Below are 21,154 nucleotides of genomic sequence, written 5' to 3'. Positions count from 1 at the left end.
ATGACAATGGGTTGTGTTCCTGGAAACATGGCGCAGCAAAACAATACAGCCAGTCACCCCTAAAACTTTTTTAAAAGGACAGTCACCTTTTTTTTTAAATGCTGAATTTAACCAATGATAAAGAGACATATGCTATTTGTCAGTACAGAATTCTACACATCTGAAATACATGTATGGAGATGATGAACACATAAACATAACACATATATTTGAAATATCAATTTAATTGTGAGTTAAAACTAAAATGTTCCTCAGGGCACTCCATTGGGTCCCATGGTGGTTCCCACATTACCCACCACAGTTCTGAACCAATGTGTGGTCTCAAAACCACAAAGGCTGTGATTGGTTCTCTGGCCCCGAAACCTTATACTCCATGTGTAGACTTCCTCTCCATCGCCAGTTCCAAGTGGCAGGAGATGGTTTGTGTGCACTTTAGTTTTAACATATGTGCATATTCCTATTTGAATAGTCACTGAACTCCGGCATGTGAGGAGAGAAGAGTGAGCGAGACAGAGAGGGAGGGAAGTAGAGAAAGAAAAAAAAAAGGGTGCTCTTCTGAGGCAGCTCCAGTCTTTCTTCTTTAACCCCACCCACGGGCGCATTTCTCAACACTGGCGTTCGTCTACCTGACGCAAGGGACTTTCATCTGTGCGTTAAAGGACTAAAACGACTTTAAAACAGGAATAAATAAGTGGAAATATATCTAATCAGGCGTCTTTGAACCCAATATGAAGTAAAGCATCTGTCGGTGAGTAGAAAAAACTCTTCATGACGAACTTTTTTGATGTGTCCCGAGATGAGTAAAGCTTCTGAACTTTCTCCGGTCGCGTTTCAGCCATTTGGAAACGAGAGTTTTAGATTCTGTTGATTCGTTGTCTTTAACACAGCAGAAGCAGTGGCAATGATTTAATTACGTGATGTTGAGGAGACCGTTTGTACATAAGGAGCCAAACTGGCCACGAAAACGACCAAATGACGCACGGGATCTGTGCGTAAAAGGCGTAAAAGATGGTTCAGATGATACTGTTTACTCGTATTTTACATATTGACATAGTAGATTTAAAGTATTAACAGTATTTTCTCCAAACAAACTGAGTTATGTTAATAACGTTGTTCAAACGTGTTTCCTTCATGACTGGTTTGACTCCAGCCCTCCTCTTCCTCCTCACTGTGTGTTATTGTAGTGAGTTCATTTAAGATGGAGCTGAGAAATAAGTTCTGGGAGGAATGTTTTCACATTAAATCTGGTTTGGAAGACATGTTACTGATTCAAAAAAATGTCAGAATAAAAAGTTATGTGTTATTATAGAGAAGTGAAGCAGCACTAACTGACGTTCACTGAGTAAAAGCAGGACAATGAAGCAGACAGTGACAACATGTTCATTCATTTTTCATTCTGCCATTTCCAGGTTTGAAGATAAACTACGACTAGAGAAGAATTCCATTTTTGACTTTCAGGCAAGGACATGGACTGGAAGACTTTCCAAGCCCTCCTCAGTGGGGTGAACAAATACTCCACGGCCTTCGGGAGAATATGGCTGTCTGTGGTGTTCGTGTTCAGGGTGATGGTGTATGTGGTGGCGGCGGAGCGAGTTTGGGGCGACGAGCAGAAAGACTTTGACTGCAACACCAAGCAGCCCGGCTGCGCCAACGTCTGCTACGACCACTTCTTCCCCATCTCCCACATCCGCCTGTGGGCCCTGCAGCTCATCTTCGTCACGTGCCCCTCCTTCATGGTGGTCATGCATGTCGCCTACCGTGACGACCGCGAGCGCAAGCACCAGGCCAAGCACCATGACAACACCAAGCTGTACAGTAACACAGGTAAAAAACATGGCGGCTTGTGGTGGACCTACCTGATCAGCCTCATCGTGAAAACGGGCATCGAGGTCTCCTTCCTCTACATCCTCCACTGGGTGTACGACAGCTTCTACCTGCCGAGGCTGGTCAAGTGTGAGGTAGCGCCCTGCCCCAACCAGGTGGACTGCTACATCGGCCACCCCACAGAGAAAAAGGTCTTCACCTACTTCATGGTCGGCGCCTCGGCCCTCTGCATTGTCCTGAACATCTGCGAGATGGTCTATCTCATCTCCAAGCGCGTCGCAAGGTGCGCGAACAAGATCAAGAGGCGCCACCGCCACGTACCCGTGCTCCAGGACGACTTCAATGACGACCCCTTCAACAACTGCAGCCAGCCAGTGTCGAGGGAGGACATGAAGGGCCAGCCGGTGTCGAGGGAGGACATGAAGGGCCAGCCGGTGTCGAGGGAGGACATGAAGGGCCCGCCGGTGTCGAGGGTGGACATGAAGGACAAGCCCCCGTCCTTCAGGTCTGCGTTCAAGTCTTCACACAGACCTTCCATGTTGAAGCTTGAAGATAAGACATATATGTCTACTCCCAACCTGAGCATTGCTTCATGATCAGGTATCAGGACAAGCTCAGTGGAGTTTAGGTCGAGAACCTAATGACAAACTTCCAAAACAACGCAGACTCACAGTTTGGAGCAAAGCTACAGTATGAGTTAGACTCTGGAAGCTGAGTCATCACAACTGGATACCATCCTGTGGGCCCCTGTGTCCACATCTAGAGACTCTTTAGGAGCATGAACTTTGGTTTCCAAGCCAACATTCATAATATTTACTGGCGATTTAGAGCCAAATGTACGTGTTCATGATAAGTGAGGTTCCTTTTTGAATACAATAAAGGTTGTTTCGAGCTTCACCCTTTCACCCTCTATAAGAACTAATCAGTAAAATTTCACTCATTTTGTCCTGGGATAGGAGTTTTGACACAGGAAGGAAACAAGGCCTGTGCGTACAGCGGCAGGACACACCTGGCAGAGGTATTCACCCTCCCTGCCAGTGTTGACAGTGGTGTGTCAGGGTGCTCTGTTGTCACTGGCATATTCCAGTGATCTCTTTTATTTTATTCAAACTTAGGTCATGGCTTCATATGACATGTTCCGTATCCCGATGATCTCAAGTGTCGAGGCTCCCTGAGTCCTGCAGTTATGGCTGAGTAATACTTGAAGATGTGCAAACTGGCCCAAAATGACTTTGTTATTATCGCATGTATTCTCTTGGACAAGATTAATGACAGCAACCGGAATCGAGATGTAGTATGCTGTGTATATCTTTGTCTTACATCCTGTGCAGACATTTGCTCACAGCTCTCAGGTTTATGCTGCCAAAGCCACAAGTTGCTGAGACTGCTGACATCCTTGTACACAACCTCGCCTCATGAGACCACTGTTGATTTAAATTAGGTGAAAGGAATGCTGCTGTTTGACTCTGTTGCTGGAGCTGGCACACAGTGGCGGAGGTGGGAGGCAGCTCCGACGAAACGCACTGCTCACTGAACTATGACGTGATTTGTGAGTCAACAATCGTCGCACATCAGCATGTTGTTGTTGTTTTTTATATAAAATTGAATAAATTAAGTTTAAATGTATTGAATGTGTCTCTCTGTTTTGAGTTACAATGGTTAGTTGTGCTTATTTTCAGAATATTTGCATTTAGAAAATTGTTTCAGATTTATAAACACATTAGCAAAAGATTAATGACATTAAGTTCAACAGCCAGATTTCTAGAGAACCAAACATTCTCTCGAAACATAACATTTACACAGCCTTCACTCCCCTGATACTATCTGATCAGTAGGAGCTATGTTTCCATTGCTGTTGACTCATAACTAAATGTCCTGCCCCAACAATCAGCCTTTAATCATTTTACATTGCTGTGAATCATTGTGACGAGTTATTTCTCCGTCTGTCCTCCCTGTACGGCTGCAGAGGCATTCAGGAAGAATTTGAGTCTGCCTGTCAGACTCGTCAGTCTGGTTCCTTTGAGGTGCGGCAAAGAAAGGTTTTTGTTTAGTTGGAATCATTTCCGCAACAAACTGTCAAATCATGATGAAGACCTTAAAAGATTTAAGACTCTCACATTAGTTCCTTATATGGTCAACGATGGTTTGAGTCCATTTCACCTCCGCAAAGGAGGTTATGTCCTCGATCATGTCCGTTTGTTTATTGGTTCGTTTGTATATAAGCAAGATCACTTGAAATTAAAAGGAAAGATTTCCATTAAACTTAGTGGGAGGATGCAGTATGTGTCAGGGAAAGAACATACAATTTTAAAAATAAGTTCCTGAAAATAGTTCCTGGGTCCACCCCATTCAGGAACTTATTTTCACTTTCCTTAACATTGCGAGATGGGACATTTTTCGGTCTTCATCACGTACACTCAGACTCTATAAATTTAAAAAAATTGAAAATTATACATCAACGACACACTTTGTTATTGAAATCATGTTTATTTTTAAAAATCACATCTAGTAGCATATGTACAGGCTTTTCCAAATAAATACTTAAACATATTAAAGAAAAACAGGAATCCAGCATATTTACCACAAAAATAATCTGTGGAGTAGAGCCCATTCCTGTTGTTTCACAAACCAACACAATGCCCTGATTCATTAGGACTGTCAACTGTGAGTTTATCCACTATTGGACACAGTTTGTTTTATTATTATCTTTACTAAACTTTATCTTGCCCACTGTTCCAGTGATGTAAGCAAACTATTTATTAATATAAAAGAAAAAAAGGGCTTGGCTTTTGAAAGGTAGCTTGTGTATGATTAGACTGACTTTACATAAGGCACTGTTCCAGCGATGCTTTCATGTAGTGGTAATCTAATCAAGTACTTTGTTTTGTAACAGAGAATGGGGTCAGTTACATTCAAATATTGATATAATATTCTGATACAAATCAAATTTAAATAGAATAGAATGGAACGTACAGAAGACCACGGCTTGTGATCGGGCTGTCGTCTACAGTTTGCATGTGGCCTGTGCCACTTTGGAGCTGGTCTTTCTGTTGAGGCTTCGACAGATGAAAGCTCCGGCCGACATCAGCTTGGAGAGGTCCACTCCCTGAGGTGAGGACAGAAAGTCAGACGATCAAGATTCAAGCATTTTAGGAGGTTTTTAGCTCATGTTAAAAACACAACAACAAGAACTGCTAACTAAATTATGATGGAACAAATAGCCACTGATGCATCTGTAATCTCCAATACAAAGGAAAAAAGGACTGGGGAAGCTAAAGGCCATGTTCACACCTGGCCCATCTGTCCAGAGAAATCTGATCATAAATGGACAAATGGACAGCTCAAAGTTCCTCACTTTCATTTAAATTTGTCCTGAATGTGTCTCCTGCGATTGGATCTCACTTCGTGCTTTATACAAACAGATTATGTAATTTTTTACCCAGTTTGGGTTTACAGACGTGTTTGTTGTCACTTTGTTTGTTGGTGCAGTTAATAGAACGGGGCCATGTGCGTCCCCGAACCACCTCCAAATGTGCTCTGGTGATCGGATCTCAAGACGCATTGAGAGGCATTATGGTGCGTTCACACCCGTACTTTACACTGACCACTCAGGACAGATGTGAATACCAGGTCTGAACGGGGACAAAGAGAAAAGAAAAGGTGGTTTTTTACTGTTTGAATCCCGAGTCCATGCAACATATAGACGACATCTTCCGTAGCAACATTCCCAGAAGCCCCCTGGGCATAGGGACAGCCACCCAGTCCAGCTACTGATGAGTCAACCACACTGATTCCCAGCTGCAAAACAGAGACAATATTTACTTGATCTAATAATTAATCATTCACCTGCAAATCATAACATCAACTTCATTCATAAAATGTTCTGGTGTGAACAATCAGAGGCACTTCTGACCTGTAGGGCAACAAGGATGTTAGCCAGGGCTTGGCCATAGGTATCGTGGCAGTGAACTGCCAGGGCGCTGACTGGCACCTCTTTTGTCACCGCCGTTAACATCTGAGACATGCTACCTGGAGTCCCCACTCCAATGGTGTCGCCTAGGGAGATCTCATAGCAGCCCATGGAATAAAGACGCTTCGCTACCTGCAAGACAGAGAAGCTTGAGCTTATGTGGTTATTTTATTTGTGCTCTTGTCAGGGTTATAAAAAAAGATTTGACATAATGTAAGCATATATTAAGTGAGAACTCACATGTGCAACTTTTTCAGGTGCCACTTTTCCCTCATATGGGCATCCAAGAACACACGACACGTAACTGTGAAGACAAGAAAAATGTGGATGGTACTTGTGTGAGAATTAAATTGAGATCAAAATGATTTAATGGGTTGTTAACAGCCAAGCGCCAGTCATTGCTCCTACCCTCGAACTGGCACACCAGCCTCTTTAGCTGCTTTCATGACCTCGTCAAAGCGCTGTAAACTCTCCTCCACTGTGCAGTTTATGTTCTTCTTGCTGAAAAGCTCAGACGCAGCGCCAAATATGGCGACCTCTGCAGCTCCTGCCTTCACCTGTGGTATGTGAGAGCAAGGGAAAGGGAAGTTTAGGGGAAAGTTTACCTCAGTTGTGAAACTTTTAGATTTGTTTACAGTACACACAGTGTAACATCCGGGTTTAGTTTAAGATGGGAAAGGATACAATCAGCATGATGTGATTGAAATGTGACACCAACGTGTTATTTTCTTCTTCTGTGATTTGACAGTTTAGATGCTGGTACCGCACATTTTATGCATGATGAACATTAAACTTCCAAGTGTTGGCACATATACTGCATAGAACATATGTGTATATATTGTTTTTTACTTGGCAACAACATGCAACGAGATTTTTTTCTTCATAGTGTGCAAATTGCAACACTGGCAAGACAACAAGGTACTAAGATGGCCTCTCGGTTTCTGGCGCATTCAGGACACCGAACATGATTCACTGAGGAAAAAAAAAAATCATGAAGACAATCGCCTTTTTAAAGGGTTTACCTATGTGTAACACCCACAAATTTTGGTGTTAAAGAAGTATATTAGTTGAGTGTGTTGAAATGAATTAGTTGACACTCACAGCAGCCTGGAAACCCTTGAGGTTGGGGGTAAGGACTGGATACGACACTCCAGGTTTCCTACCAATCCCCTTCATCACCTCCACCTGATCTGCCATCTAACATAAAAGCACAGAAACCAATTAGCACAGCGAGAACAAGCCTCATTCTTTACCCAGTGCTGCGGTTTCTGTCCTGCCCTCTGTTGGGTGTGTGCAGCACTGTGCATGTGAATAGCTCTGGGACAACACCCTCACCTGTGGGACCCACTTAGGGGACACAAAGCTGGTGGCCTCGATGACAGGCAGCCCGGACTCTGACAACAAGTCAATCAGGTGGATTTTTGTCTCTGTTGGCACGATAGTCTGAGAGTGGGAACAGCAGAACAACAACAACAATGAGGAGCACTGACACCAGAGCATGCTTGGAATTGTTCTGGTTGCACAACACATGACCTGTGCACCTGCTTCACCTCAGTGCAACAGGAGGAAACTGTGTTGAATCTTTGCCAGGCTCAGTAAATAATAATATTAAGAATGTTACCTTCTCATTCTGAAGACCATCTCTGGGTCCCACCTCCACTATTTTCACCTTCTCTGGAAGAACTTGACCTGCTTTAACACCAGCCTACACACACACACACACACACACACACACACACACACACACACACACACACACACACACACACACACACACACACACACATTAGCCAGTTAGCACCAGGCCGTGTTGTAGCTAAGTGAACCGTAGGTGTCTTTACCAGCAGCAGGATAAATAACCACACTAACACCAGTAATGATACTGCGGGACTCTCTGACCTTCGCTGCGGAGCTGAACGTCAGGAACTGTTGACCCATCGCGGAACTTATCGCGCTTCTGTTGACAAGTCTCACGATGGCCGCCATGTTGGTCCTGCTTCCGGGGGGACGTCACCTCTTCCTCGGCGGAGCCACACAGTCCTCACAGAGGTGTCAAGGGCGACATCTACAGGCCGGAAATGAAAACTACTTTTTGAACTAGAGTGGCAGCAGAATCATAGACTGTTTGTAAAAGAGAGTAGAATACAGAGCTCTTCTAACTGTGTCCTTATGAAACCACATTTAAATCCACTAGATCCAGATTTGTATCTTTATTTATTGCACACACTAAATATTGTCCGTTTTTTAAATCAAGACCCTGATAATTATTCTCTTATGTGGAAAGATGCCTGATCTCACAAAGTTAAAGAAATAAATTCTTCCATGGGTCGTGCCACACCCCTCCGCAAGATTTCATGGAAATTAGTTGAGTAGACTAAAATAGAACTGTGTGGATGGAGGTACTTAAGTAGTGTTTACAACTTATGTAAACCCAATCAGACCTATACCAATACATTTACATTTTATTTTGTATTCAGTCAGTACGTATCAATTGCTCCCAGTAAGAAATGACAGTGAGCCAGCATGTACGATCCCAGGACCCTGAAACCGAAGCAGTTAAATAGTAATCAGACAATGTTCATCTTTTTTATTTACCCCTGTGATTTTCTTGTTGGGACATATTTAAATGTCTGATGTGAAAAAAGGTCACAGCTGCCATGTGTCTACACTCACCTGGGAATAAATATATCCTGTGTAATTATAGAGAAATTCTGCATCAAGGTGCGGTCCCTTAAAGGTGTGGTTTCTAAACCGCAGCACTTTTAAAGCCTGACAGGATGAGATGTAAGACAACAATAGCCTCTACAGGACTGTACTAAAACTGTCCATAGTGAGAATGTTTAGGAGGTTGTGGGTGGAGGAAACAGGTTTTGAAGTCAATACCAACAATCATTCCAAAGGAATAATCTCAAAATTAGTTAAAATTGTGGGAGTCAGTGTAACGTGCAACTAGTTCTGTACCAATTTTGTGTAATCTTATCTATTCAGTTTATACTGTATTTATTAAACTGTAAAAAGAATGTTGAAAAAAATTAGTGTTATCTTTATAATAATTTACATTTGTGCCATGTAATTGTACGTATGCTATTTACTCATTTTAATATTTATCTTATTATAAATGGCAAAGGAAAAAAAACAAACAGCTGATTTGACCTGGCAGCATTTCTCTTATTCATGAAGAACAAACCAGATGCAAAAATGTATAAAAATATCTTTAATGTGTCAAAAAGTAAAAAAAAACAAAAACAAATAAATTATAATTGGCGTTATATCATAGTGTATATTATAATCAAACATAACCATAAAAAGCACTGCAATCGAGAGACATGGAGAAGAAAAAAGTCAACTTTCCCCACAGGCAGTAGAGAAATAATAGAGTCACTGTTCAGTCACTTTGTTTCGCTTAAACGCCAGATATCAAAGTTTAGTCCCAGAAAAGTACAAACGTGTTTGTTCTTCCATGCATTTGAAAAAAGAAACTTGTCTTTGAAAGTTATCATACAAATATAACTGACGCAGAGGACACACTCAATATGCATGCTTTGGATAGTGCATATCTTTATGAAGCTTCACGAAAAGCATTCCATTTTGTCACAAGGGTCAACAATCCCATTCAAAGTAACGATTGACCAGATGCATTCAACCATAGGCTATAAATAAAGATGTAAGACGTGTCTATACTTCCTCAGTCTATCCAGAATCAAAGCCAAAATATTCTGGAAACGAGCGCTGCCATCTTTTGCGCATTTGGAATCCGCGCAGCTGCAACCGAGGGAATGATCCACGGTTTCTCCAAAACATGCGCTTGACCAATCACAAGTCAGTCTTAGCTGGTTTTAATTATCAGTATTATAACAACTAAATAAAATGTCAGAAACCATCTTTTTGAAAAACTTTTTTGTGTTTCTGTTCCCCTTCATTAACAGGAGGGATTTTTGACCTATACTGCAGCCAGCCACCAGGAGGCAATCAAAACGCTTTGGCTTCACTTTTGGAGAGCCGTCGTCTCATCCATCTTTATATACCGTCTATGTATTCAACTTATAGACAACTAATAAATCATAAATGTGTGTATTTACATTAGTGGATCAGTTGTTTTATGCATAAATTCTATTGCATGGATTTCATACACACACACGAACACACACACACTTTGGTCCAATTTCACTGCAGCTCCTCATCACTGTCGTCCACTTGCTGAATAATGAGGTCGGCACCCGAGTCCTCAGCCAGGTCGTCATCGTCGGTTACCATCCAGCTCCGCTTGGTGTCCCCCTCCTCCTCCCCGTCCACGCCCAGCAGCAGGGCCGGCTCGTCGTTGGCCTCCTCCAGACCGTCCATGGGGATGTTGTCACAGCCCACTTCCTCGATGCACGCAGTGCACATGCGGTAGCGCCTCGTGCCCTCGCACACCACATGCCCCGTCTCCTCTGTCACCTGACACTTGCATTTCCTGCACACCAGCTTCCTGGCTTGATGGATCTGTGGAGAAGACAGTGTTTAATGCAGATGTGTTATATTACAGCTTGTGTTATTGTAGTTCTGTGTAGTAGCTTCACTTCCTGGTTGTTATTGCACCCACCGTCTCGAAATGGCTGCGGAGGTGCTCAAGGCGGGTGAAGCGTTTGTTGCAGGCCTGACAGGGGTACGGCCTCTCCCCAGTGTGACAACGCAAGTGACGCTTCAGGTCAGCCTTCCTCTTCACAGTGTGGGTGCAAAAGGGGCATTTGAAGCGCATGATGGGGTTGGAGTCTGCAATGAGGAAGTGAAGCTGTTCACACATCTGTTATTTGTTTCCTATTAATCACTTTCTACACAAGGTACGTTTCAGAGTCACACTTGTGCATTTTTGCTCATGGTGTAATTCTCAAAAAGGTAAATAAATGAACCATTCTCCATTTTATAGCCTCATGCACAACTCACCTTTGTTAAAGTGTCCAATAACACCGACAATCTGTGGTAGAGTTGCGTACAGCTCCTCTGCCTTTTCAGCCTTTTTTGTCCTCGCCTCCTGAAGGTCCAAATCTTCGTGTTGATGTGAGCGGTTGCTGTTGGGCGCCCTCCTCTTCGTCCCTCCTTTCCCTCGCCGGCGCTCTGATCCGGGTAGTGTGTACAGAGGGTCCTGAGGGTCCTGCAGATCCTCAGCCTCTGCACTGAGCTCATTAGCAGGGCTGCTTGGGTTTGTCTTTATAGCTGAGGCTGAAGATTCCAGGTCTGGATCTTTCCCAATGAAGCTGGACTGGGATCTGGAATTGTCCCTGGTCCAAAGTGCAGGTGGTGGACTGACCGAACAGGGGCCCTGCTGCTGCTGCTCTGTGGTCTCTTCTCCTCCCCCACTGGTAAAGCTGCAAGTCTCAGACAAGCTGAGGCAGCGGTCACTGTCTTCATCTTTCATACTGATGTCCAGGGAGGACTTGATGAAGTTCTTGCAGTAGCTGATGACATTGTTCATCTGCAAGTAGCTGGCTGCAGACATCACCTCGATTACGTTGTGACTAGAGAGATCCAGCTGGCCGGAGTAGATGAAATCTAGGATTACAGTGAAGGTCTCGGGGCTGAAGACGTCGAAGGTGGCGCTGATGACGGAGTCCGACAGCCCGTCGGGCCCCTGGGACAGCAACATGCGGAAGTAGCCGCTGCTGGCGAACAAGACGTTGCGGTGGGCCCTGAAGAGCTGGCCCTCCACCAGCACACTGCAGTCGCAGAACAGCTCCTGACGCCGCTGCTGGTTGAGCTGCTTCAGCAGGTTGCTTTGGTGAGCCACTGTGATGTCGGCGGTGTTGAACCACCTCTGAGGCTGCCTGCAGGAGACAACATGACAGCACTCTCACTGGCTGTGTGCAACAGGCACTGAGCTGTTCTGCTCGAAAATAATTAAGCGTACGTGCCTCCTTACTGAAACTGAGACACGTCCATCTTGATTCTGAATTTCCAAGAATATAATTTGTATAATTTGTATTTTACATATTTAAGTGTAGTTGGTTAAAGTACCTCTCCCTGAAAATTCCAAAAAATGCCTTTAGAACGCAGTGCTTTGAGGCAACACTGAGACACGCCAGCCACCAACCACCCCCACCCCACTGCCACACACAAAGATATCATACACACACACCAATTAGCTTAGGAAAGCTAACTAGGTTTCATCGGACTCCAGTAACAGTACACACACGTTTGCAACATAAATGTCGTGTGAAGACGAAAAGACTCAGCTCCTGAGCTTCCTGATGGCTGGTTTGTGTAAGGGATAGTTGAGGAGCAGGAGAGGATGGGGGACATCTATGAATCGAGACGTTGTGGTGGTGTACAGGTTTAGTTTCAGCATAGATTTAAAATGAGCCCAGCTTTCCCGATTCCCACTCACAAGCGGTCGCTGATGGTGGGGGCCGCCCACCTTTGATTAGAGGGTGACACTTCTAATACGCAATGGAGGCAAAAATGAAAAAAACAAAAAGAAATCAAATATCTCCCGATGAAAAGCTTCGGAATACAAGTAGAAGACTCCGACAAAGATGTTGAGAGAGTTTGTGGTGACAAAAGCTGACGGGAGGGTCAGTGTGTTGTAAAGAAAATCACGGGATCTCCGCAGCAGAGTTAATACGTCACTTCCTGCCTTTGCCTGTTGCACCCGGCTGCTCCACCTCTCACCTGAATAATGCATGTTGCTGTTGTCAATGAGTCTGCGCAGAGAACCTCCCACTCCGGATCAAATTATCCGGACTTTACCTGCCCTGCAAGCTCCAAGAAGGTTTTATACAATAGGGGGCATTATGAGCCAAGTTCAACCCCTTAAAAAATGGGATATTAAAACCAACATTATAATTAGCATCTATCATGGAACGGTCATATAATATCGATTACAGCTCAAAAATAACATTTAATTGCGCAGTATCTCTTTAATGAAGGGAATGCTGCCCCCTAGGGACACCTGACCGCATGACTGTCTCCTTACCTTGGTGAATATTATGCTACAAATCCCAAATATTATTTGCAGGTCATTTTAAAAAAACCACAACATTCCATTGGTTTATATAGTGGTTCTTAAACTTTTGCACTTCAAGGATGAAGTGATCCCCATGTAATATTTGTTTTTGCTTTTCGACGTTTCAACATTCTGTCAGTGTATTACTGATGGATGGTAATATGGTGAAAACAAATTCCCATGCGACCCCTCAAGGACCCTTGGGGGTCCCCGGACCCCACTTTGAGGACCCCTGGATGGATCTATCAATTATCATGTGTCTTTGTCCCTGCACTGGATCAGCCCCAGCTCCCGCCCACAGGAGATCCTTCGCTGTGATTGGCTGCACGAGCCTTCAGATAAAAATCCTCCTCTAATAGGGCTACACCCGACTCCAGTCAGGGAGCATCGGGTGACAAAACCCAACAACCACACCTGAGGAGGGGGATGAGACCCCCGCTGTCTGCACCACATCCCACCGGTGAGGAGAGGACAGCAATCACTGATAAATAATACACTATAATGATCAATATACCACAACCTCGTTTTGCAGAATACTTTTTCTTTCTCTATATTATTCTACTTCTCCATCCTCCTGAATTACACGCTTTCATTTTTAATTATGCGATGTTTGCTGACGAGGCTCCGCAGCAGCAGCGCCCGATTACAACCCACGATGCAACGCCCGGCCGCCGGAGACTCTTCCCCCACTGCTCCCCATGTCACACGGAGCAGGACTGTGTAATATCTTTCCCTGAGAAATCCTCCGCTTCACACACACACAGACACACACTCACACACCAGTCGACCTACAAAAGCCACAGTGCTGCAGTCCTGCGAGAGAGAAAAGCGGGCAGCGGCGCACCGGAGCAGCCCAGTCTGTCCTGGAGCGACGCCCACTTCAGGCTCCAGCCACCGCACACAATAGGGGAAAAAAATTAGAAATAAAATAGCCACAAACCTCCAGCAACTGCTCATGCTGCGAGCTGATAACAAATGTGTATGTGCAGCGCGGATAGGGGCGGGAGGAGACGCGCTAATACGCCCGTTTTCAACACCGCCACCCCGCACTCCTCGCCGGAGGTCCGGTCGGAGCGCAGCGAGCAGCGGGGAGGATTCGCCTCGGCTGCCCAAACCCAGCGTCTCCTTCCCAGGCGTGAGGTGTCGGCAGGACCCGCTTACGCCCCACGCCGTGGTAACCACCCTCCCTCCAGACAAAATCCATCGATACTCACTGGTGACTCGATTCACCCGGCGCCCGATAGAGTCTACTCGCCCCCAAGTCTGCCACCATATCCATGGTTTTTAAAATGTATTCCCTCTGCCTTTCGTTTCCCTGCTCCTCTTTTTTTTCTCGTCCAGGGTCCAGTCAGCCACTTCCTGCTCAGCCCTAAAGACCGAAACCCGGTTAGAGCGAATGGAGCTCTGTGCTGACGTGGGTGTTTATTAACTGGGTGCCCGAGGGTTCAAGGAGCCATTTAAAGCCCCAGTGCCCCGTTTCTATGTAGACCACTGTATGAACAGCTAATGTTGAATAATCCACTGTTCTAATATGAGGATTATTCATACAGCAGTCCTGCAGGGATTTTTTTAAGTGATACTGAATTTAAACTCATTTAATCGTTCTGGTAGACGTATTTATTATACTGGGACTTTCCTAAAAAAGCCTGTGATGTCCCTGTGTTGCTCACTAGAGTGGCCCTGAAGTGCATATCACTACACTAAGGCAAGTAAAATGCAATGGCAAGTATAAGAAAACACAACAGCAAAGAAGATAAGTGTTGGGACAACCCAATGGCAAATATGCGAAAATGCTACAGCAAATAGGAACAACATAACGGCACGAGTAGAAAATGCTGCAGCAATTAAGAAAACACAAGGACAAATCACAACAGCAAACAAGAAAACAATGGCAAATGAGAAAGCACAACTCCAAGGATAAGAAAACCCAATGGCAAAGAATACAACATAATGGTAAATAATAAAAAAAACTACAAATAATTTATCCCAACGGCAAGTATAAGACAATACAGTGGCTCGTACTAAAAAAACACAACGGTTAATAAGAAAACACAACTGCAAGTATGAGAAGACACCATGGCAAGTATAAGAAAACATAACTTTATATAAGAAAACACAAAACCAAATCACAAAGCACAACATAAGATAAGAAAACCTATAAATCACATGGACAGCGTGTCCATCCAATCAGCGAAGAGCCTCGTCGGTAGCAGGTCCCGCCTCTTTTGTCAGAAGTTAAACCTGTGTTTTGATTTGCACTTTTCAGGGCCACTGAACCTTACAGCTGTTTTATTATATGTAAAGGTGAGAGAGGCTTATTCCAGAATGTTCTCATGGTTGGGTTGTGTCTCTGAATCCTGTTTTATTCTCAATGTGGTAAAACCCTGTTCCAGTCAATCAATGTTAATTAAAACTCACTTCACAATCATCATCACAGTTTCATGATGGAGTGGAATGATAGGCTTCTGTGTCTCCAGTAAGAAAATTAATTTATTCTTTACTGCTATGACTAAAAGATCAAAACAACAATGTGGAAACTGAAAGGCGTTTGTGCACAATCATTTTAAAATTAGATGATGGTTAATTAAGAGCGGAGAGGAAATGAAACGTAAAGCATAAAGCTTTCAGTTCCTCCTGAGGTCACATCATGTGTTTTATGAGATATCCCAAAAAAATTAAATGAAAACGTCGATTGATTCAGAAGAGGACTCGAAGACATTTAACATCAGGCGATGCAGGCGTATCAAGACGCTGGGCCTTTTGAAAATCCTGTGGGGTTCATGGACTGCCAGCGCCACAGATCCTCACCTGTAGGAAAACATCACAGCATAATGGGGGAAGTTTCTTCAATGAGATAAATCAATACATATACATGCAATTTTCAGAGGAGGAGGATCAGATGAAATAAAAAACTTCATTTACACATTTGCTCCAGGTCAAATTCAGCCTTCCAGCTGAGCTCCTTCTCAGCCAGACAAGGGTCAGCGTAGCAGGATGCAATGTCTCCTCCTCTACGAGGGGCGATCTCATATGAAATCTACAGAGAGGACAAATTAAAAAAACAGATTGGTTTAGCCTGAATAGAAGGAAACATAAATTGAGAAGAGGCCATGCATAGTCAAATCACTCACCTCTTTCCCTGAGGCCTTCTCCACGGCTTTCACCATCTGGAGCACAGAGTAGCCCCTTCCTGTTCCGAGGTTGTAAACCTACAGACACGTACACAATGATGCACAAATGCCAGCGTGTCAGTAAATACTTTGAGTGTGTACACACAGGCAGAAAGTGTGTATTTCAAACGTACCTTGCACCCACAGTCTTCCCTCAGCTTCTTCAGAGCTGCAATGTGTCCCTTTGCCAGATCTACGACGTGAATATAATCTCTCACACCTACAGAGAGACATAAACAACTTATTTAAGATAGGGCCGGTATTCCTGGAGAAGCTAGCAAGAGCAAGCTATAACAATGCAACCGATACTTCAAGCCACACAATCTTTTTCATCACCTGTCCCATCGAGTGTGTCATAGTCGTTTCCAAATACGTTGAGGCACTTCCTTCTCCCAATGGCAACCTTTGAGGAGGATGATAAAGGTAATTCAAACCAGGTAAAATCATCCAACAGATCCAACTAGAACACATGGCGGAGTAGACCAGTCCCTCAGATGTGGCTGTGTATTTCATCTACCTGAGCAACATATGGCAGCAGGTTGTTGGGGATACCCTGAGGGTCTTCTCCTATCACGCCGGAGGAATGAGCTCCAATTGGGTTAAAATAACGCAGCAGCACTGCATTCCATTCCTGCACACACAGAGGCAACGATGAGACAGCTCGCATATGTGTGTGTAAATCCATGAAACATTTCCACTTCCTTGATCCATACCTTCTCCGCCTTACAGTGGTCCTTGATCATCTCCTCGATGAAGTACTTGGTCTTGCCGTAGGGGTTGGTGCAGCCGCCCACGGGGTGCTGCTCGTCGATGGGCAGGTACTGGGGGTCACCGTACACTGTGGCCGAGCTGCTGAAGACCAGATTGCGCACCCTGTGAGCCTGCATCACCTGGGTAACATGCAGATGCACACAGCACACACAAACACAGCACACACGCACAGTCAGCAGCCAGTAAGCGTACTATGCACATACAACTCAGGAGATCCACACACAGTGGTGAAGGGTGCAGCGTTCAAATGATCCAGCTCAAACTCAAAAGCCCACACACACTGTCGTGCACTCGGAACACAAAGACGATGATCATAGCAATTAATGATCATCTCAAAGTGAGGATTGACATGAAGGCAATAGAACTGACCTCCATCAGGTTCATGGAGGCGGTGAGGTTGACTCTGTAGTAACGTAGCGGCTGCTCCACTGACTCCCCGACGGCCTTCAGACCAGCAAAGTGAATCACGGCACTGAACGCATGCTGAAACAAACAAACATGTGAGGGCTGGGGGCAGTGTGGAAGGACGCTATGGGTAATATGCAAATATGACATTATGTCATTCTTCCTATTTTAAAGGCTATTTGAGAAAGTATGAAGGCCATCAAGGACATTCATCAGTATTTCATTTGAGTTTTAGGTCACAATACATTACCAAGAATAAAATCTGAAAAACACATAATATTATGTAGTAACAGGAGTACACATTTGAAATTAAGTATAGTTGACCCTAATTTCAAAAATTTGTGAAAGAGAGATTTATCATTTCCCAGAAGCCACGTTGATCTGACCTAGAATCAAAACTTGCAAACATGCGTCAATGACTAAAGTCATTTTAAATTATTATGATTACTTCAAAAATAGTAATACTAAAAAAAAAAGTAATACATTTAGTTATTGTTTTAACTCTAATAGAATTCATAAATCAGCTTTGTGGACATTCTCACCTTTTTGAAGAGTTGTTCCAAACCAGGTCGATCCAGGAGGTCGAGTTCATGAAACTCGATGCTGGTCCCCAAAAGCTTCTGTATCCTGTGTATGCTCTCTGGCACATCCCCTTCTCCTCCATTCAGAACACACACACACACAGGACACACAGACACACACAGACACACACAGACACACACAGACACACACAGACACACACAGACACACAGACACACAGACACACACAGACCAAATATGATTATTGCTGCACTAAACAAACAAACTTGGAACACTTACCAAGTTTACGACGACAAACGCAGGGAGCTCACCTCTGACGGCGTTACTGAAGTTATCTATTACGACCGGCTGGAATCCTGCTTGAATCAGCTCCACCACGCAGTGACTGCCAATGTAGCCCCCTCCACCTGTGACCAGCACCTTCTCTGCCATCGTCTGTACCTGTCAAATACAAATCACATTATTCATTTACTGAGACATTCAGCACACACTTACACCTGCAGGACAACACTATCACCTCCACTGTGCTTTTGAAATCAACTTAACAACAGTTTTATGTTGTTAAAATAACTATATACAAAGATATATATACTTAATGCAATTAAATATTTTGTTTATAAAAAACTCAATAACGGATATCATCTTTTCAACGTTCAATATTACTTAATTTGGAAAGTAATTTCAGATGAGGACTTGAAAGGAAAGAATAAAAAGTATTGAACTAAAAAAGAAGGTCAGTAATAAAAAGAATATTTAAACATAAATGAAAACTGTGATCAATGGGCTAGAATGTGTCATATGTAACCACATTAACTTTTCTGCCATGGGAGATTCAGATGTTTCTTAGTATCGAAAGTTTACTTTTTGACTTCATTCCAAAATGGGGATGATTTCACAACATGTGTGTGTACACAAATCCAGCCCTTCATTGACATCCGTGCTGTGGTTGTTAAATTGTGAAGACGCAGGCGGACTTGAGGGCACAATCTTTAACCAAGTCTGCAAACAAAACAGCAGGATTTCCTTGTGTCTGAGCTCCTGTGACCACACCTGGATACATGACCCAGCCATGTCTGTTGCACGTCAGCAGGTCCAACTAGTCTGACAACACAAAAGTACTGCTCATTCAAAACTACTTACTGTAGTAAGCTATCATCATTAATGACGTTTTTTTAGATGTGCTTTCTCCTTGTTCTTATGGCTATTTTTTATGAAGTTTTATTTGTCTATCTTCGTCTTGTTTTTAATGTTTTTCATATTATCTGCTTAACTTTATTTTTCGATTTTACTTGTAATACACCTCGTAACTGTGTTGTATTATTATTATTATCTTAAAGGGAGCACACACTGTGATCTTTACAGACTCCACATAAGCATCAACTACTTATTCCAGTACAACTACAGCCAGGAACACAGCACGGGCTGATACTGAATGCTGACTGGAGGAAACAGTGGCAGCCTGTCAGATGTTCATGTCACTGCACTGTTTCCCTCTGAGACATACTGTGGCCAACTAACTACCCGGAGATGTTTGGATCATTGCTGAGATAATGTACACACTGCATCGTTTTCATTTCGACCACAAACCAAAGCAGCCTGACCCTGGAGTCTCATTCAGGAGGAACAGATAGGACGTGTGTCATCAGCCTGAACTGAAATCAATACTTACAAAGTGTGAGCAGTAGTTTCCGGGACAGTGTCCAGTTCGACCCAGTGAGGAGGATGTAGGAGAGTGTGTATGTGTCAGCTCATGAAGTTTCTCCTCTCTGCCTCTGACATGTCTCTACTTCCTGTTCGACGTGGAACGGACTCAAGTAAATGATTAACGCACAACTTCCTGGACTTGCCCTTTCAAAGTAAGACTCTAGGTGTTGCTAAACTCCTATAATTCAACATCAAATTCATAATGATGAATATCATGAACAATTCAAATGATCAGTTAGTTGTAAGACACGATATTGGGTGTCCATACGAGTCGATTAGCTTGTGTCGATCTTTGTATGGTTTAATATTTACGTTTTATTTTGAAGGTAGAAACGGATTCAACTTCTGTAAAGTCTGTGACGTGCTGCGTGATCGTCTCACATACCATGACGTCAGGCGGCGCTGTGGTGAAGCCGCACCCCTGACCATTCAAACAGAGGAGTGTTTGTACAGAGTCCACTCCGTGTGTGTGTGTGTGTGTGTGTGTGTGTGTGTGTGTGTGTGTGTGTGTGTGTGTGTGTGTGTGTGTGTGTGTGTGTGTGTGTCGCCTGAAACACAGATTGGTAGAGGAAGAGTGCCACGTTACAGCAAAAAGACCTGGACACTATAGTTACTGATAGCCTAACCCTTACCTAACATGATCCTAATCACTTAAAGGTTCAGTGTGTAGAATTTTGTGATATCCAGTGTTGAAATTACATGTTGCAGCTGAACTCCCCTCACCTCACCCTCCCCTTCCAAACATGAAAAAGAAACTGTGGTAGCCTTTAGTTGTTTTAACAATTCAAAAGGTGTTTAGTTTGTCCAGTCTGGACTAATGTAAAAAACACGGTGGCCTCTCGATGTAAATATAAAGTATTTGAATATAAAGGGCCCTTTCTGGGGTAGAGAAAACTACAATTCATACAATTTAGATGAAATGAACTAGTGAAAACATCATGAGGATTACTCTACATTAAATTCTGCCAATAGTTCCCTTTCACCTAAATCTTACACACTGGACATTTAACTTAACCTTAACCTAAACCTAACTTTAACCTAAACCTAACCTTAAAGTCAACCTAAACTTGTGCTTTTTGTCCCCATAAGGAAGACATGTCTCCATAGTGTGACTGTGTAAATATGGACCACACCCACCCACACACACGCACAGTCAGCTAGATACAAATGGTTATATAGAAGTTACATTGTATATACATTGCATTAACATTAAAGTATATTGAGGATTAGAAGCATAATAAAACATGATATTATTTTCCTTCCTTTAAGCTTCAACTGTTGATTATGAAATCTAACAGTGGACCCTCCCACCTGAGTAACTTGTAGAAAGGCCTTCTATGAGGAATGCTCTAATATGAAAATCGATTAAAATTCTGATTGTTAATTGTTAACAGTTTCCATGTGATGACTGATGTATGACAACTAAGATACGGGTTGGATTGTGTGATGGAAAACACACAAACACACTGAATACTGAAAAACAATAACCTCAGGTATTGTTGTCATATTTTATTTTTAACTGTTAGTGAGTTTTTTTAGAATTTAAACGTATTTTCTTCATTTTTCACACTAACCAAATACTCAACCGCCACAACACTAAGTGCAATCATCATGAAATCATCAGAAAAGGTTTCCAAACCTGCAAGAATTTCCCACTGCTCCTCGAGACAGACACGAGAATACATCTGCATTTTCTACGAACTTCAGATCATTGTATGCTTGGTGATTTGTGCTAAACATATGTTAGGATCACTGTTTACTGTTAAATTTGCATGAAGTGCAGATTGAGCA

At 43.3% G+C, this 21,154-nt stretch overlaps 4 protein-coding genes across 7 annotated transcripts; 1 reads left to right on the top strand and 3 right to left on the bottom strand.

Annotated features, from left to right (window-relative positions):
- The first annotated feature begins 382 nt into the window (after nucleotides 1–382).
- On the top strand, nucleotides 383–3,450 carry gjb3 (gap junction protein beta 3). The gene is made up of 2 exons (XM_020084579.2): nucleotides 383–748; nucleotides 1,410–3,450. Exon 2 carries the CDS (start codon nucleotides 1,467–1,469, stop codon nucleotides 2,418–2,420), a length of 954 nt encoding a protein of 317 aa, XP_019940138.2. The 5' UTR covers nucleotides 383–748; nucleotides 1,410–1,466; the 3' UTR covers nucleotides 2,421–3,450.
- An 841-nt stretch (nucleotides 3,451–4,291) lies between these two features.
- hmgcl (3-hydroxy-3-methylglutaryl-CoA lyase) lies at nucleotides 4,292–7,850 on the bottom strand. Its single transcript, XM_020084748.2, has 9 exons — nucleotides 7,694–7,850; nucleotides 7,416–7,499; nucleotides 7,130–7,237; nucleotides 6,896–6,991; nucleotides 6,203–6,351; nucleotides 6,035–6,098; nucleotides 5,738–5,926; nucleotides 5,497–5,622; nucleotides 4,292–4,930 (listed from the first exon to the last, which is right to left on the bottom strand). The coding sequence occupies exons 1-9, from the start codon at nucleotides 7,778–7,780 to the stop codon at nucleotides 4,829–4,831; spliced, it is 1,005 nt and encodes a 334-aa protein (XP_019940307.2). The 5' UTR covers nucleotides 7,781–7,850; the 3' UTR covers nucleotides 4,292–4,828.
- Nucleotides 7,851–8,992: 1,142 nt separating this feature from the next.
- zbtb8a (zinc finger and BTB domain containing 8A) lies at nucleotides 8,993–14,196 on the bottom strand. Of its 2 annotated transcripts, none has more exons than XM_020107930.2 (4): nucleotides 13,988–14,196; nucleotides 10,718–11,595; nucleotides 10,377–10,546; nucleotides 8,993–10,276 (listed from the first exon to the last, which is right to left on the bottom strand). In XM_020107930.2, exons 1-4 carry the CDS (start codon nucleotides 14,050–14,052, stop codon nucleotides 9,959–9,961), a joined length of 1,431 nt encoding a protein of 476 aa, XP_019963489.1. In that variant the 5' UTR covers nucleotides 14,053–14,196; the 3' UTR covers nucleotides 8,993–9,958. The 2 variants fall into 2 exon arrangements, with proteins under 2 accessions (XP_019963489.1, XP_019963491.1); XM_020107932.2 differs by having other exon boundaries at nucleotides 13,714–14,179.
- A 661-nt stretch (nucleotides 14,197–14,857) lies between these two features.
- gale (UDP-galactose-4-epimerase) lies at nucleotides 14,858–19,479 on the bottom strand. 3 transcript variants are annotated; one of them, XM_020107933.2, is made up of 11 exons: nucleotides 19,329–19,479; nucleotides 17,971–18,100; nucleotides 17,662–17,777; nucleotides 17,084–17,197; nucleotides 16,657–16,833; nucleotides 16,461–16,574; nucleotides 16,280–16,346; nucleotides 16,078–16,163; nucleotides 15,905–15,982; nucleotides 15,696–15,810; nucleotides 14,858–15,581 (listed from the first exon to the last, which is right to left on the bottom strand). In XM_020107933.2, exons 2-11 carry the CDS (start codon nucleotides 18,089–18,091, stop codon nucleotides 15,517–15,519), a joined length of 1,053 nt encoding a protein of 350 aa, XP_019963492.2. In that variant the 5' UTR covers nucleotides 18,092–18,100; nucleotides 19,329–19,479; the 3' UTR covers nucleotides 14,858–15,516. The 3 variants fall into 3 exon arrangements, with proteins under 3 accessions (XP_019963492.2, XP_019963494.2, XP_019963495.2); XM_020107935.2 differs by having other exon boundaries at nucleotides 17,662–17,774; XM_020107936.2 differs by having other exon boundaries at nucleotides 17,662–17,771; nucleotides 19,329–19,471.
- Nucleotides 19,480–21,154: the final 1,675 nt, after the last annotated feature.

The sequence above is a fragment of the Paralichthys olivaceus genome, chromosome 12, assembly GCF_024713975.1.
Source record: "Paralichthys olivaceus isolate ysfri-2021 chromosome 12, ASM2471397v2, whole genome shotgun sequence".
NCBI lineage: Eukaryota > Metazoa > Chordata > Actinopteri > Pleuronectiformes > Paralichthyidae > Paralichthys > Paralichthys olivaceus.
The sequence above is the reverse complement of the archived record's forward strand: the minus strand, read 5'-3'. Positions and strand labels throughout refer to the sequence as shown.

Bases quoted from the DNA above. Each gene is read 5' to 3' on its own strand.
- zbtb8a (XM_020107930.2), bottom strand. From the start codon at position 14,052: ATGGATATGGTGGCAGACTTGGGGGCGAGTAGACTCTATCGGGCGCCG. The intron at 10,547-10,717 runs GTGAGTTGTGCA...TCCTCATTGCAG, and splicing joins TATTGGACACTTTAACAAAG to ACTCCAACCCCATCATGCGC. The intron at 10,277-10,376 runs GTGGGTGCAATA...TCTTCTCCACAG, and splicing joins TCCGCAGCCATTTCGAGACG to ATCCATCAAGCCAGGAAGCT.
- gale (XM_020107933.2), bottom strand. From the start codon at position 18,091: ATGGCAGAGAAGGTGCTGGTCACAGGTGGAGGGGGCTACATTGGCAGT. The intron at 16,164-16,279 runs GTGATGAAAAAG...GTCTCTCTGTAG, and splicing joins TGACACACTCGATGGGACAG to GTGTGAGAGATTATATTCAC. The intron at 15,582-15,695 runs GTAAATGAAGTT...GTTTTCCTACAG, and splicing joins ATTTGACCTGGAGCAAATGT to GTGAGGATCTGTGGCGCTGG.
- gjb3 (XM_020084579.2), top strand. From the start codon at position 1,467: ATGGACTGGAAGACTTTCCAAGCCCTCCTCAGTGGGGTGAACAAATAC.
- hmgcl (XM_020084748.2), bottom strand. From the start codon at position 7,780: ATGGCGGCCATCGTGAGACTTGTCAACAGAAGCGCGATAAGTTCCGCG. The intron at 7,500-7,693 runs GTCAGAGAGTCC...GTGTGTGTGTAG, and splicing joins CGTTCAGCTCCGCAGCGAAG to GCTGGTGTTAAAGCAGGTCA. The intron at 7,238-7,415 runs GTAACATTCTTA...TCCCACTCTCAG, and splicing joins ATGGTCTTCAGAATGAGAAG to ACTATCGTGCCAACAGAGAC.